The 13188-nt window shown below is 43.0% G+C and overlaps 1 protein-coding gene across 1 annotated transcript in view; it reads left to right on the top strand.

The window, feature by feature from the left end:
- Positions 1-13188, top strand: part of LOC126641842 (protoheme IX farnesyltransferase, mitochondrial) — a 103170-nt gene that overhangs the window by 63417 nt on the left and 26565 nt on the right. The window contains exon 5 of the mRNA XM_050318939.1: positions 4444-4514. Within this exon, the coding sequence (XP_050174896.1) occupies positions 4444-4514 (71 nt within the window). The remainder of the gene's footprint in view (positions 1-4443; positions 4515-13188) is intronic.

The raw sequence follows: 13188 nt of genomic DNA on the forward strand, positions 1-13188 counted from the left end.
CCTGTGAAGGCACAGGACACTCTCTCACCTTTCCCTGTCGTTGGTCCTGGAAGTGCCGGTGTATCGTAACGCTGTCTGCATCTGCCAGGTGATGCTATGGAAATCTTGCCTTAGTCCTAATCAAATTATTAATCTGAGAGATCTCAGTGCTCACCCACCCGCTGCATACACTGCTGGTTCCAGGAGGCAGCTTGAAATTAAACGTTCTTTAACGTTTCACTTAAAACCAAAGTGGGAACCAGTGTGAAGAAGCTGAAGGACAGAAACCCCATGGGTGTAAACAGCTCAGAGCAGTAATGTGACAGCTACTCTAGGAACTGGGAGATGTTTAAGATATAATTACTGTATATTAACAAGATGAGATCTGCACAAAGAGCCTGATGAGCCTGCCAGAGAAATAAACCACAAAGTACTGGCTGGCCTGATTTATTTTTTTTTCCACCGTCATGTTTTAAATGTTCATGCATACTGATTAAAATTTAGGTTGGGGTCTGCAGAGCTCTTGCCAAGTTTTGTCACTCAGGGCTTTTTAGATGCTGTAGATTTAACCCTCTGTCTGCCCTTTTTGTGGCCAACTTCCCAGATACCAAGGGCAGATAATATTCTGCCATGTCCAGCTGAACTGATGCATTCAGACTTCCTGAGGAAAAAGCCTCTTGAGTGCTTCTAAAATATTTATTTATCCAGGAGTCATCTTACTGAATTTACTCTTTGCTAAAACAGGCAGGGCTGTGTTGGCCTGGCATGAGATAATATGTTTGACTTCACTCTTTCATTCCTATGGAATGATATTTGAGATGCACGGGGTTTTTTTTTTTCGTTTTTTCTAGAATATCAGGGGAAAATAATTTCGAGTGGAGAGAGAATTTTGCTGAACATCTGGGAGCAAAATGGGAAAAGTTTGATAAATGGCATCTTGCTGACATGTAATAGCAACTAGCTCAGTGAAGGAATCTAGGGCATTGCAAATAAAAGGATTTTCCTTAACTCTAGTTCAGCTGGAAATGTGGCTCCGTGCGTACACTTGACAGTAACAGATTATTCCGATTGTCAGATTTGAAAAAGCGAGAAAATTCAGACTTAAGTCATGCAGTAATCCTAATTTCAGGAGCAGCCGTGTCTGTATATAAGAGACAGACATTTTTTGATGACTTAAGTCAGGAGAGGAGATTCTTGGTCAACATTTCTATTCTATTCAGAGGTTGGCTGTACTATATCAAATATATATGGAAATATTTCATACACTGAGCACGGCATTGTCAGGTTATCCTGATAACTGCATAAGTTTAAATTCTTTCAGGTGTCCAGCTGTTCTTCATTGTCGTCATTTTGTGTTTGAGATACATCAAGTTTGAAACTTGCACATTATTTTGATTTTATCCATCGCACAGGGATATCTTTATCCATGAGCTTAAGCACTCTCAAATGAGCCAGAATCTCCTCAGACACACAAGTTTAAACTGGAAGCAACTCAAAGCAGTCAGACTTTACAAACAGAAATCAAAACTGTGACTTAAGAAAAAAAACCCAAGCATACCCAAGATATTTTCCAGAGAACAGGCTTGAGCTCAATAGAGTTTTTCCCTTGTATTGCTCTACCAGTCTGATGTCAAATGACATTTTTTTCTTCATTTACTGTAATTGTCCCTGAAATGTAACAGTGAAACAACCCATTAGCAAAACGCTGAGCTGTCAGGAGCAATCACTGGTGGCGGATCCGAACGGGCGCTTTCCCCGCTCCGAAGGTGCTCCTTGCTGTTTCCTGGGGAGGTTCTTTGTGAAGCATCCAACACTTCCAGGGCAGTGTTGTAGTTGTGAAGATCCGACCACTGCAAGTCAGCCACAGCAAACAGGGCACAAGAAATTCCCTGTCAGCTGCCTACCTAAAAATGACCGAAGAGCTGCCCAGAGCTGTGGCACAGTGCTCAGGCAAAGCAAAAGATGTATGAACCTTCTCTCTTTCTTTTTTTCTTTCCTTTTTTCTTTCTTTTTTTCTTTCTTTTTTTCTTTCTTCTTTTCTTTCTTTTTTTCTTTCTTTTTTCCTTTCTTTTTTTCCTTTCTTTTTTCTTTCTTTCTTTCTTTCTTTCTTTCTTTCTTTCTTTCTTTCTCTCTTTCTTTTTCTTTCTTTCTTTCTTACTCTCTTTCTCTCTTTCTTTCTCTCTTTCCTCTCTTTCCTTCTTTCTCTCTTTCTCTCTTCTTTTCTTTCTCTTCTTCTCCCTTTCTTTCTCTCTTTCTTTATTTTCTTCTTTCCTTCTTCCTTTCTTTCCTTGCTTTCTTTCTCTCTCTCTTTCTCCCTTTCTTTCATTCTCCTCTTTCCTGTGAGAAATTCTTGGCTGAGCAGCCTGAGTTTGCTTCAGGAATATCAGTGATAAAATTGGAAGGCTTTGAGAGTTTGTAGGGGAGTTGGGTTGGGTGCTCCCTTCCAGACTGAGGTTTACTGGGAGCAAACCAGTGACAGGACAAGAGGAATTGGCCTTAAGTTGTGCCAGGAGATGTTCAGGCTGGACATCAGGAAGAATTTCTTCATGGAAGGGGTGGTCAGGCACTGGAAGGGGCTGCCCAGGGAGGTGGTGGAGTCCCCATCCCTGGAGGTGTGGGACTGGGTGACAAGGTGGGGATCAGTCACAGGTTGGACTTGATGGTCTGGGAGATCTTTCCCAACCTAAATGATTCTGGGATTCAAACCACCAGCCGTGCAGATGGAGGCAAAATAATTTAGTGAATTAAATTTAAACCAGTAATTAAATTCTGCATTGGTGTTTTAAATTTCCATGGCTTTATATGGCCCCACAGACTGAGAACGTTGTGGGCTGTGTTAGGATGATCCACAGGTATCCATGAGTATCCCATCCCTGCTGCTCTTGCAACACATAGGAGTAACAGCAGAGATTCCCAATTGTTATATGGTCATTACTTCAAGGTAGTAGGTGGGAAAAGTGGTTCCATGTGCCTGGAAATGAAGCATCTTTCCCTTGATGTCCACCTGGAGGGCTCTGAATGGTCCCTGTCTGTTCCCCTGGGAATGCAGCCCAAGTAAATAGCAAGACCAGTAATGTGGCACTGTCACAATGAATATGTTTGTTAATTGTGTCTTTTGTAGCATAAAATGTTAAGTCAGCTTGCTGGAATAACACAGATTTTATCATGTAGTCATTTATCATATAATCACCTAAAATCTGTCTGCAGTTTGGCTACACTGAGCTTACTGTCAGTCTGACTCCTTGGAATTATGATTTGTTACGGTGCTTTTCCTACATATTCACTATAATTGGGATCCTACCCCAAAACCTCAGACATAACGTCAGTAGAAAATACTCTTTGTATAAACACATCCTACACTTTCTGTAAGTAAATCTCTGCTTATTATTTGTGTTGTTATTTTGCACACGTAAAGCTGAACGGCTTTAGAGTTGCCTGGATGGATTCAGCTTTTCCAGTAATATTCTTATCCAAAAAAATCCTCCAGGAGCCTGCAGGAATTCCAAGCAGATAGCAAGTCCTGAATTTTCCCATAGGCCACGTTTGAAGTCAAATTAGGTTGTGACATTAAATGACACCATATGGTGTGTTCACTCCCTACTGCTCCAACTGGAGGCTCAGTGCAGTTTCAGTAGGGTTTTACAAGGGTTGATTGATTTTGGGGTGGGTTATAGGTTCTTGGAAGTTACATGATCTTGGAAAAAAACTTGCTGTTTGTCTTTTAAAGACCAGGAGAGGAATATTTGGAAGGGCTGTTTGTGTTAATGTAAAACTGAGGGGCTCAGCCTGGAGAAAAGGAGGCTCGAGGGGACCTTCTTGCTTTCTCCAGCTCCCTGAGGAGGTTGGAGCCAGGTGGGGATTGTTTTTTCTCCCACGTAAGAAGTGACAGGACCAGGGGAAATGGCCTCAAGTTGTGCTAAGGGAGGTTTTGATTGGATATTAGGAAATTTTCTTCACTGAAAGTGTGGTCAGGCATTGCAAGGGGCTGCCCAGGGATGTGGTGGGGTCACCATTCCTGGAAACGTTCCAAAAATGTGTGGATGTGGCACTTGTGGATCTGGCTTAATGGTGGTGGTGCTGGGTTTATGGTTGGGCTGGATGATCTTTTCCCAGTGTAACAATTCCATGGTTCCATTATGTGTGTGTGTATAATTGTGTACATCTAAAAGCTGTGCCAGACCTGCCAGGAGCAGGACCTGGAATCAAACTCTACTTCGAGCCATGAACTCCTGGGGTCCTGTGCAAACTCCTTTTGTCCTCCAGGTGATTTTCTCTCTCAGGGGCTGCCAAAAGCATCAATGCAAACTATCAAAGCTCCGAATTTGTGTCGTGTCCCTGAACCTTCAAAAATAGAGATTAAAGCACCTGCAGAGGCAGACAGGACATTCCACACGTGGCACGTTTTCCGGGATCCTTTCATTTTGATTGTTCCTTTCTTTTTTTTTTTTTTTTTTTTAATTACAGTTCTTTGAGGTCCCGTTTGACTCAAACATGAACAGGACAAAGAACAGGCCGCTGGTGCGAGGACAGATCAGGTAAGGCACTGCACACCTGCTCTGGCTGAGAGAGAGGAGCTTCACGCTGCTTTTATCTATTTCCAACTTTCCCTCCCACTTCAGGTGACGAAAAATAGCACTTTTAAGACAAAAGACACAAGGAAGAAACGCATCTCTCTGTTCTTTGCTATTTCTTTGTGTTTATAACTTTCATCTGAGGAGTCTGGGCAATCAGCTGTCCTGGAAAACAGTGAATTTCTCAAGGCAGCTGAATTTCCCCTCGTGTTACGTATTTCTCCATGTGCCACGAGATGACTGTGTGCATGGTGTGGTAGCACACAGTTATGTTCCACTGAACTTCTGTTTTGTAGCAATAAATCTTCAAAATTTCCCGTCTAAGAACAAACACAAAAATGTGTGTTGTTCTTAATAGTCACATTTATCTCTTGGATCGCAGATATTTGTTTGAAACTCCCAGCAGAGGTATCTACAAATCATTTTCTTTAGTGGCTTCCAAAGGCCCTGTGTTGTCTTTGCCTTTTCAGCTGGGTGAAAACTCAAAATCGTGGCATCTCGTGGAATTAATGTAAAAATTTGTCATCATTAAACTTATCATAGTCCATAAGTAAATCCCTCCCACGCCAAAAAGCAAAGAGATTTCCTTTAAAAAAATAAACCCGCTTCATTCCCCCTGTTTTCTGGATTATGTGTCGGTTCAGTCTCTCAAAGGCTGTTTGCCAGCTAAAAAAGCAAAGTGAAAAAGAACATCAAGCAAAAAAAAAAACCCCTCTAACTTATTTGCAAACTGAAACTGAAGGCCCAATTCATAAATGATTCAACAAACAATTTTAGTATTGCGTTTCCATGATTTGTGCCAAGGATTATTTATAACAAAATTATGTTTTCCCTTAGGCTTCGGCGAACAGTTGGTCCTATTTATTTCTGTGTTTTATCCATCACCTTTGGAGGACTGAAAAAAACATGATAGATGAAATTACAAGAAAATTGAGACAAAATAGTAAAGTGAACCTTGGGGGTAAATTCGCTCTCATGGTAAATAGTTAGAGCACTTCAATAAACTTGTTCTGATTTGTTCTCGGAGATGGTGCTAATTACAGATTCCTGAGTTGAGTTAATTTTATTTAAAAACATATTTTAGGGACCACTGCAGTGAGGGCATCTGTTGTACATACAGTAAGTCAGGCTTAATTGTGCAGTTCAGGGGAGCTGCACTTCTGCTCCTTTCCATGTGGTCCTTTAGCCCTGGGAGAAGGAACACTTGTTAGGAAGAAAGATGATGGGGGATTGGGGTTTTTTATTATTGTGGGTTTTTTTTTTTTTTTTAGTTTTATCATAGTCTACTTGCATGGCTTGCAGTGCTTCTGGAGTCAAAAATATAACTAGGAAACTTTCTGTCAACTTTTGATACAGAGAAAGCCATTTATTTTATGTTTCCAGTGTCCTGAAGTGAACTCCGCTGCCATCTGAACGCACCACAGATTGGCAAACCCATATTTCATGGATTTTCTTGCTTCTCCCTCCCCTTCATATTTGCTTTCACCACAAAATGGTAATGTTGGGGACTTTGTGTAATCACTCCTCAATCTATCTACCTGGCTGTCAACAGCTAATTTAAAGTTCTTTAAAGTGTCACTTCCCTTGAATAATGCTGCCCTCGCTCCCTGCAGGCCCTGGAACACGCAGGCCTTGACTGGGGTTATTCCTTCTGCCAGAGGAGAATAATCCAGTGCAAGTGATCTAACCTTGTTACGTTTTGCCACATATTCCCTGGTGTTCCTTGAACTCCTTCCTTCCTGGCTGATTAAATAAAGCCCGTAAATGGCTGTGCTAAAACCAGGCAAAACCAGACGAGACAGGGATGGATAAACAGTACGTAAGAGACTGGTGTCTTGGCTCTGGGAAGGGATCCAGAGAGCTTGGGGTATGCACGGAGTTCTTGCCCAAAATTTGCCTGACATTTGAGTTTTGACATTTTCTTCTCTTTAGCTGCTTCATTTCATTAAATATTTGATGATTTTTTTTTTTATTTCTGCTGCATTACAACATCTGTGCTGTCCAGTGCAAACGAGGCATCATCTTCTGATCCGTCTTCATTTGCGCTGTTTGTAAACACATTCTCATTTCCCTTTTTTTTTTTTTCTGCCTTTCCTTGCTTTCTGTTTATTTGGCACAGTCCTTGTTACAGAACTGGTCAGTGTGGGTAGCAGTTTTTGTCCTGAGCTTGAGATCCCTTTTGAAGAGAAGGAAGGCTGTTAACTCTCCGTGATGTTGGCTCTGCAGCTCCTTGGAAAGGCTTTTGGGGGTGGCTTTGATGTGAATCTTGCCCACTGAGAAACTGCAGTGAGGCCAGGGAGAGTTTTTATAGGGGTTGTGCCATCACATAGAGGATTCTTAGACGCTTTGAGCTTAGGCCAGAATCAAACTGGTAACCCCCAGTGAGAGGTCCTTGGAGTTACTGAGTCATCCAGTCCTGGGATGAGCTGGAGTCTCCATTTTAAATAAGCTAGTTCATGGAGCTGGCTTGTTAGGAAATGTTTTGCATTTGCAGAGAATTTATTCCCATGTGTTTCCCTTTGTGGCCTTCATTTGCAGCCTCATCCCCAAGTTTGTTTAGGTTTAACACCAGCTGTCAGTTCAAACTGACCTTGTTGCCAGTGTTTCTTCCCTTCCTTTCTTCCTGAAGCCTTCAGTGTGAGAAAGGCACCACAAGCCCCTGTCTCGGGGGGTTCATTTCCCTGCATGCACATTCACGTGGTTCCCAGATCCCCACGTCAGCCTTTTGTGTGAGTTACTGAGGACTTGCAGCTTCCTTTGGGATCAGAGAGGAACCTCGGGAGCTTTTAAAGAAAAGCTCTGTGGCCAGGGCTGCGCTGTGGGGTGTGGATGTCACCATGGCCTCAGAAGTCTGGCTGGGGATAGTGTCGTGGTGACACTCAAGAAGTGTCTCAGTTGAGCAATTGTCCTCCAGCCTTAGTGGAGCATCAGCTTGATGGCTGAAACACTCATTTAGAGGCTCAGTGTGCCCCTGCTCTATATTTTATATCCTTTAGCCTGGACAATCCATGCAGGCACTGACACAACTCTCCAGAGCTGAGGCTGCTGAATGTAGGGACTAGAGTATATTTACCTTCTTTGCCAGCCCCAAACCCACCTCTGGTGCCCCCAGGGAATCTTCTGACACTCTTGGTAGATTTGTGACAAACAGCACCTGATAGTTCATTGACTGCTTGCTTTACAATGTCCTATTTAATTTGTAAGGCTCTGAAAAAATGTTCCCTTTGAGCAATGAGACGTAACCATCCTTATTCTCTATTCAGAGGGTAATCAGAGACATCCTGTTGCAAAAATAACAAGAGTAGACCCAAACACAGCACGCCACTGAGCACCATCCATCATCCCTGCCTGCCCACATCTCCTCCTCCCTCCTCTGACCCCTCAAGTCTTGTTTGGAAATACAAACAGCTTGAGATGTTCTTCATACTTGGGCTGCAGTGTTAAAGTCATTGAGTGTATTTGTGTTCTGCATTATAACAACAGCTGATATTGGTTTTCCTGCTCTGAATCGGTTTTGTGTCATTGACAACGAAAAATTTCATGTGCTCACACAACCTCAGATTCGACTGCAATGGCAGCAGCTTTTCCTGGTTTCCTGTTGGGTGTGATTTATTCCCTTGCTTTTTAAGGTAATGGATTTAATTTTCCTGCAGATTAATTTAAATAAATCTCCAGTATGAGCTGCAGTAGCTGAGGGAGCTTAACCTGGAGGATGACAAGTGTCCTGCTTCATTATGTTGTACAGAGTGACAGTTTTGATTGCCCAGAACTGCACTGTGAAACTCCTGTGAAAAAGTGGCTGTTTTATGAACTTCGGGTGCTGCTGGATCTGCTGTGTTAATCACTCATAAAAATCTTCAGAGCTGTGCAGGAACAGCTTTTCATCTCAAAGATATTGAGCCCTCAAACAGCACGTTCTAAATAACCAGTTCATGGCCCTGTGGACGCTGTTCAGTTCTGCTCCTGTGGTATTTTGCACCTTTCAAATATTTTCTGGGCCTTCTCCCTCACTTCACCTCCAGGTTTCTTGTCACCTGGACCATGCAGGGAGCCTTAGGAGTGGCCCAGGCTGGAAGGGATCTCAGGATAGCTGTGGACTGATCTCCTGCTCACAGCCAGGGTTGACTCCAGGTCTTGTCTCAAAACCCTTCAATAGAATGGCTTTAAACTGGAAAAGAGTAGGTTTAAATTAGATATTAGGAAGAAATCCTTCCCTGTGAGGGTGGGGAGGCCCTGGCACAGGTGGCCCAGAGAAGCTGTGGCTGCCCCTGGATCCCTGGAAGTGTCCAAGGCCTGGTTGGATGGGGCTTGAAACAACTTGGGATACTGGAAGGTGTCCCTGCTCATGGCAGGGGCTTGGAACAAGAGAAGCTTTACAGTCCCTTCCAAAACAAACCATTCTGGAATTCTATGATAAAAATAACTTGCTATGGAATTTAATTATAGTCTCATTATGCAGAATATTTACACTCAAGCTTGCTTTTCCATGTGCATTTAAGTCCATTAACATGGCAGAAGAAGGCACAACAGAGATAATGCCTTGGATGACTCAACAGAAGTAAATCTCTGTGTTGTTTGGTGAATGTTTTTTCCTAGCATCCCATTAACCTCCTCCCTTGGCAGCGCCCAAGGAGCTGTGTTCTGTCAATGAATTTCCCACTCATGACCACAGTTGATGGTTATTGCAGTTAATGGAGGCAGTAACGCTGCTCCTACTTGTTGACATTTCTGAGTGGAGCTTTGATTTGGCTCAGTTTAACCTATAAGCCAAACTCTTGAAGAATCAGACCAAAAAGAGTTCCTGTTCTAGCAGTGTTTCTCACCAGTGTCTTATATTTATGAACTGTAGTTATAACTGCAGATATGTAAGTTGGGCATTCATGGATGAATAGAAAACTGCAACATGTCAAACTTTATTTACTCAAAAACGCTTCCTGACTCAAAACTAGTTCTGTGTAAAGCTGAGTTTTCCACTCAGTTGCCTTTAGCAGACCTACAGTGCAACAAAACCAGTCCAGGCTGAAAAAAATGTGTGTGCATTTGAAAACAAAATTCCTGCTGTAATCACTGTGGATAACTCAGGGTAATTAGCCTTGATTCTTTGCTTGCTAACACTAATGCAAATCAGGAGCACTCCTACTGATGTTAGTGGAGCTGCACTGATGTAAGTGAGGGGAAATCCATGTCCTGGGCTTAGGCTGAGACCTGCATTAAGCGTTTCCCCAGCCCTGGTTTAAGCTGGTGGTTTAAAACCTCCCCAGGGGTCTTGGTGCAACTTGGGGTCCCATTTAGAGCTCAGCCCCTGCTTAGCTGGCGGCTCTGCTCCCTTGGGTGGTCATTTCAGACAGGTTTCATTCCACTTAAGTTAAAACAAATAAAACAAAAACTCCATAAATCTGCAGTTCTTCGAGAATAATCATTTCGAGGAGATCAGATGCTCGTTCCCTGCAGGGGAACATTCTGATATTTTGTTTAGAAAATACCTCATTTTAAAGGGACTGCCCTGAGATCTTTTTGAATGATAAAAATGTTTCTTTTTTCAGTGGGAGGCTTTCCTCTTGTTTAAACAGGGCACAATTCAAAGCAGACACCACCACGGCAGCCTTTTCAAGCATTTTTTTTATCCTGCTTGTATTCAGGCTTTATTATTTGAAAACAAGTAAATGCATTCCTTCCCCACCACCACCCTTCTGTCTTCCTTTTTCTTTTTTTTTTTTTTTTCTTTTTTTCCACCCTGTGTTTTCCAGAAGCTGTCATTGCCTGTGTTTGGTAAACAAGAAATTAAAAAGGCAGCTTTATATTTCTGACATGTACAATTGCTTGTAAAAATGTACTTCTTGCCTTTTGAACAGCGGGGTATTTTTTTTATTTTTTTCCTGGCGTGGCCATGTCACGGAGAGGGGTGGGGGGGGAGAAACCTTGAGGCTAAAACACAGTTTAATGAGAATAAAACCCACATCAAAGGATGGTCTAATGGAATGATATAATGCTTACTGTGTCACTTTCCCAAAGGGGATATGGATGACAGTACTTATATTTCAATTATCTATTCACTGCCTGCGTGGGATGTTGATTAAATGGTTCTAAGGTATTAGAGGCCTTTTGTAGAATGCACAGAAAAATGGTGATACTGCACATTATCCTCAGATCAAAATGTGTATTAGCAGGAAATTATATAGCTCTAACTACATATATATTTTGTTTCTTAGGGCGATAAAGAGGGTTGTTTTATTAACTCTGCATTTAAATTCGTTTCAGTTGAAACGAAGCAATTGCTGCTGCTCCTGCCAGGGCCTCATTCTGCCACAGCTCCACACAGACATTCCTTTGCAGGCAGCTCTGTTTGGTAAATATAAATCCTGCAGAAACACTTGACCCCTCACGCCTTGCTGCCTTTCAGCTCAGCCGAGGGGCCTTCACCCCCAAATTATTTCCCGGAATCTTTAATTGCGCGCGGGACAGTTGATAAATCGGGGGACATTGTGCCTCGCCCCACGGTAGGAAACATCCCAGATGCTCATGTATAAAGCAGGAGTCACGGTGCATTTGGCTAAATAGCTGCTCCATCTGCTTGTGGGGAAGGCTGGGGAGAAGCGATACGGGCTCCTAATGGAGTTGTCTTATCCTCTCATGTCAGCTCCTCGCCGGGGGGTAGAGCCCCCGGAGCCAGAGGGGTCCCAGCCATTGTGCACTAATCCTGCCACCTTTGTGTCCAGTGTGAACAGGCCTCCTGGACACTGATTGCAACCAGTGCCTCCTTCCTTTTTTGACTGACTGGTGATGAGTCATTTTCTCCCAAGGTGATGTTAAAGGGAGTTTTTACAAACAAGCCAAATTAAAGCTCGAAGGCCGAGATCCTTCCCCCAGCTCAGGGGCAGAGCTCTCCTGATGGCTCTTCTTCCCGTGTTTGTCAAACATTTCAGGTTTGTGTTTGTAAACTCGGGCTTAATGCAGTCAAAACCCCAACACTTTGTTCCCTGTATGAGTATTGAACCTTATCTGGTTTAACCACAGCAGCATCATCACTCACCCCGTGCCAAGTGGTGTAGGAAATGTCACCGCTCAACAAGTCCATTATGGAGCTGCCTCTGATTAGAAGCTGCTATACCCTGAGATCTGTTTACAGTAAGTCATGTTAGAAGTGCATTTCTCTTTGTGAAGGACAGAGTTTATCATGTCTCATACAAGTTATAACTTACATGTTATCAGCTTCACAAGTCAGATATAAAAGAGGTTTTTCTTACACTTTAATTAGCTGTGTGAACACAGATGCTTGCTCGCTGGTCTCTGTGACTAGAAAAGCTGCATTCCTGCAGTTGAGATATGTGGAGAACCTCTTTGATATGTTTTATTTAATTTTTTACTTTTTTTTTTTTTTTTGCTAGGGATGTAGAATCACAAGGAATATTAAATTATAAATCATGCTGGAAAGGAATATGAGCCACAGTGACTCCTATTGCTACCCGTGTGACAGTACTTATGTTCTGTTTATCAACACTGATGATATATAAAAGGTTGTTTGTTTTGGTTTGGTTTTCCACCAAACATTTGTAAAATAAAACTCCTGATGGTAAAGTGTAGATAAACTACCAAAATAATAATGCAGAAATCCCAAAATCATAGAATCAATGGCCTGGATTGGAAGGGACCTTAAGGATCATCTTGTTCCAAGCCCTCTACCATGGGCAGGGACACCTTCCACTAGCCCAGGTTGCTCCAAGCCCCATCCAACCTGGCCTTGGACACTTCCAGGGATGGGGCAGCCACAGCTTCTCTGGGCAACCTGTGCCAGGGCCTCCCCACCCTCACAGGAAGAATTTCTTTCTAACATATAATCTAAACCTACTGTCAGTGTGAAGCCATTTGCTCTTGTCCTGTCACTCCAGACCCTTGCAAATTGTCTCTCTCCATCTTTCTTGTCATCTCCCTTCAGGTACTGAGAGGCTGCAAATAGGTCTCCTCTCCAGGATGAGCAATCCCAACTTTCCCAACCTTTCCTCCCAGCAGAGCTGCTCCATCCCTCTGCTCTTCTTGGTGCCTCCTCTGGACTCTCTGCAGCAGCTCCCTGTCCTTGCTGTGCTGTTCCCAGGGCTGGGGCAGCTCTGCAGGGAGGTCTCATCTGAGGGGGCAGAGGGGCAGAATCCCCCCCTGCCCTGCTGTGGGACCAGCCCATGGGAATTTCTGGGCTGGATCATGTCCAACCTGTCACCCACCAGCACCCCCAGGTCCTTCTCCCCAGGGCTGCTCCATCTGCTTTTTTTTTTTTTTGAAAAGCAGGTTGATAAATACTCCAGAATTTCAGTTTTCTCCATCTGAACGGGATTGAGATCTGGCCTGAGACTTCTTTACCCGCTGCTTTCCAAACCTTGGCTGAGGGCTCAGCAGAACACATGTTAGATTTAATCACTCTAAATCACAGAAAAAATGTTTCTGGAGAGACCATATTATCCATCCTGTTTGTCAGTTGGTGTCTGGCTCTTAAACAAAGGGAGAACTGAGATTTTGAAGTAAAATGAATGGATCACTTAACTGCCATGTTGCAAGGTTAGGTTTGTTAGGTTAAAGAGGAGGATTTACTTTAAATATTATGGGGGACATTTTTCAAATTTACTGTAGGTTTGTCTTGTAAGCACTTTAA

Source organism: Myiozetetes cayanensis, unplaced genomic scaffold (assembly GCF_022539395.1).
Source record: "Myiozetetes cayanensis isolate MyiCay16 unplaced genomic scaffold, myiCay2020 scf22, whole genome shotgun sequence".
NCBI classification, from domain to species: domain Eukaryota; kingdom Metazoa; phylum Chordata; class Aves; order Passeriformes; family Tyrannidae; genus Myiozetetes; species Myiozetetes cayanensis.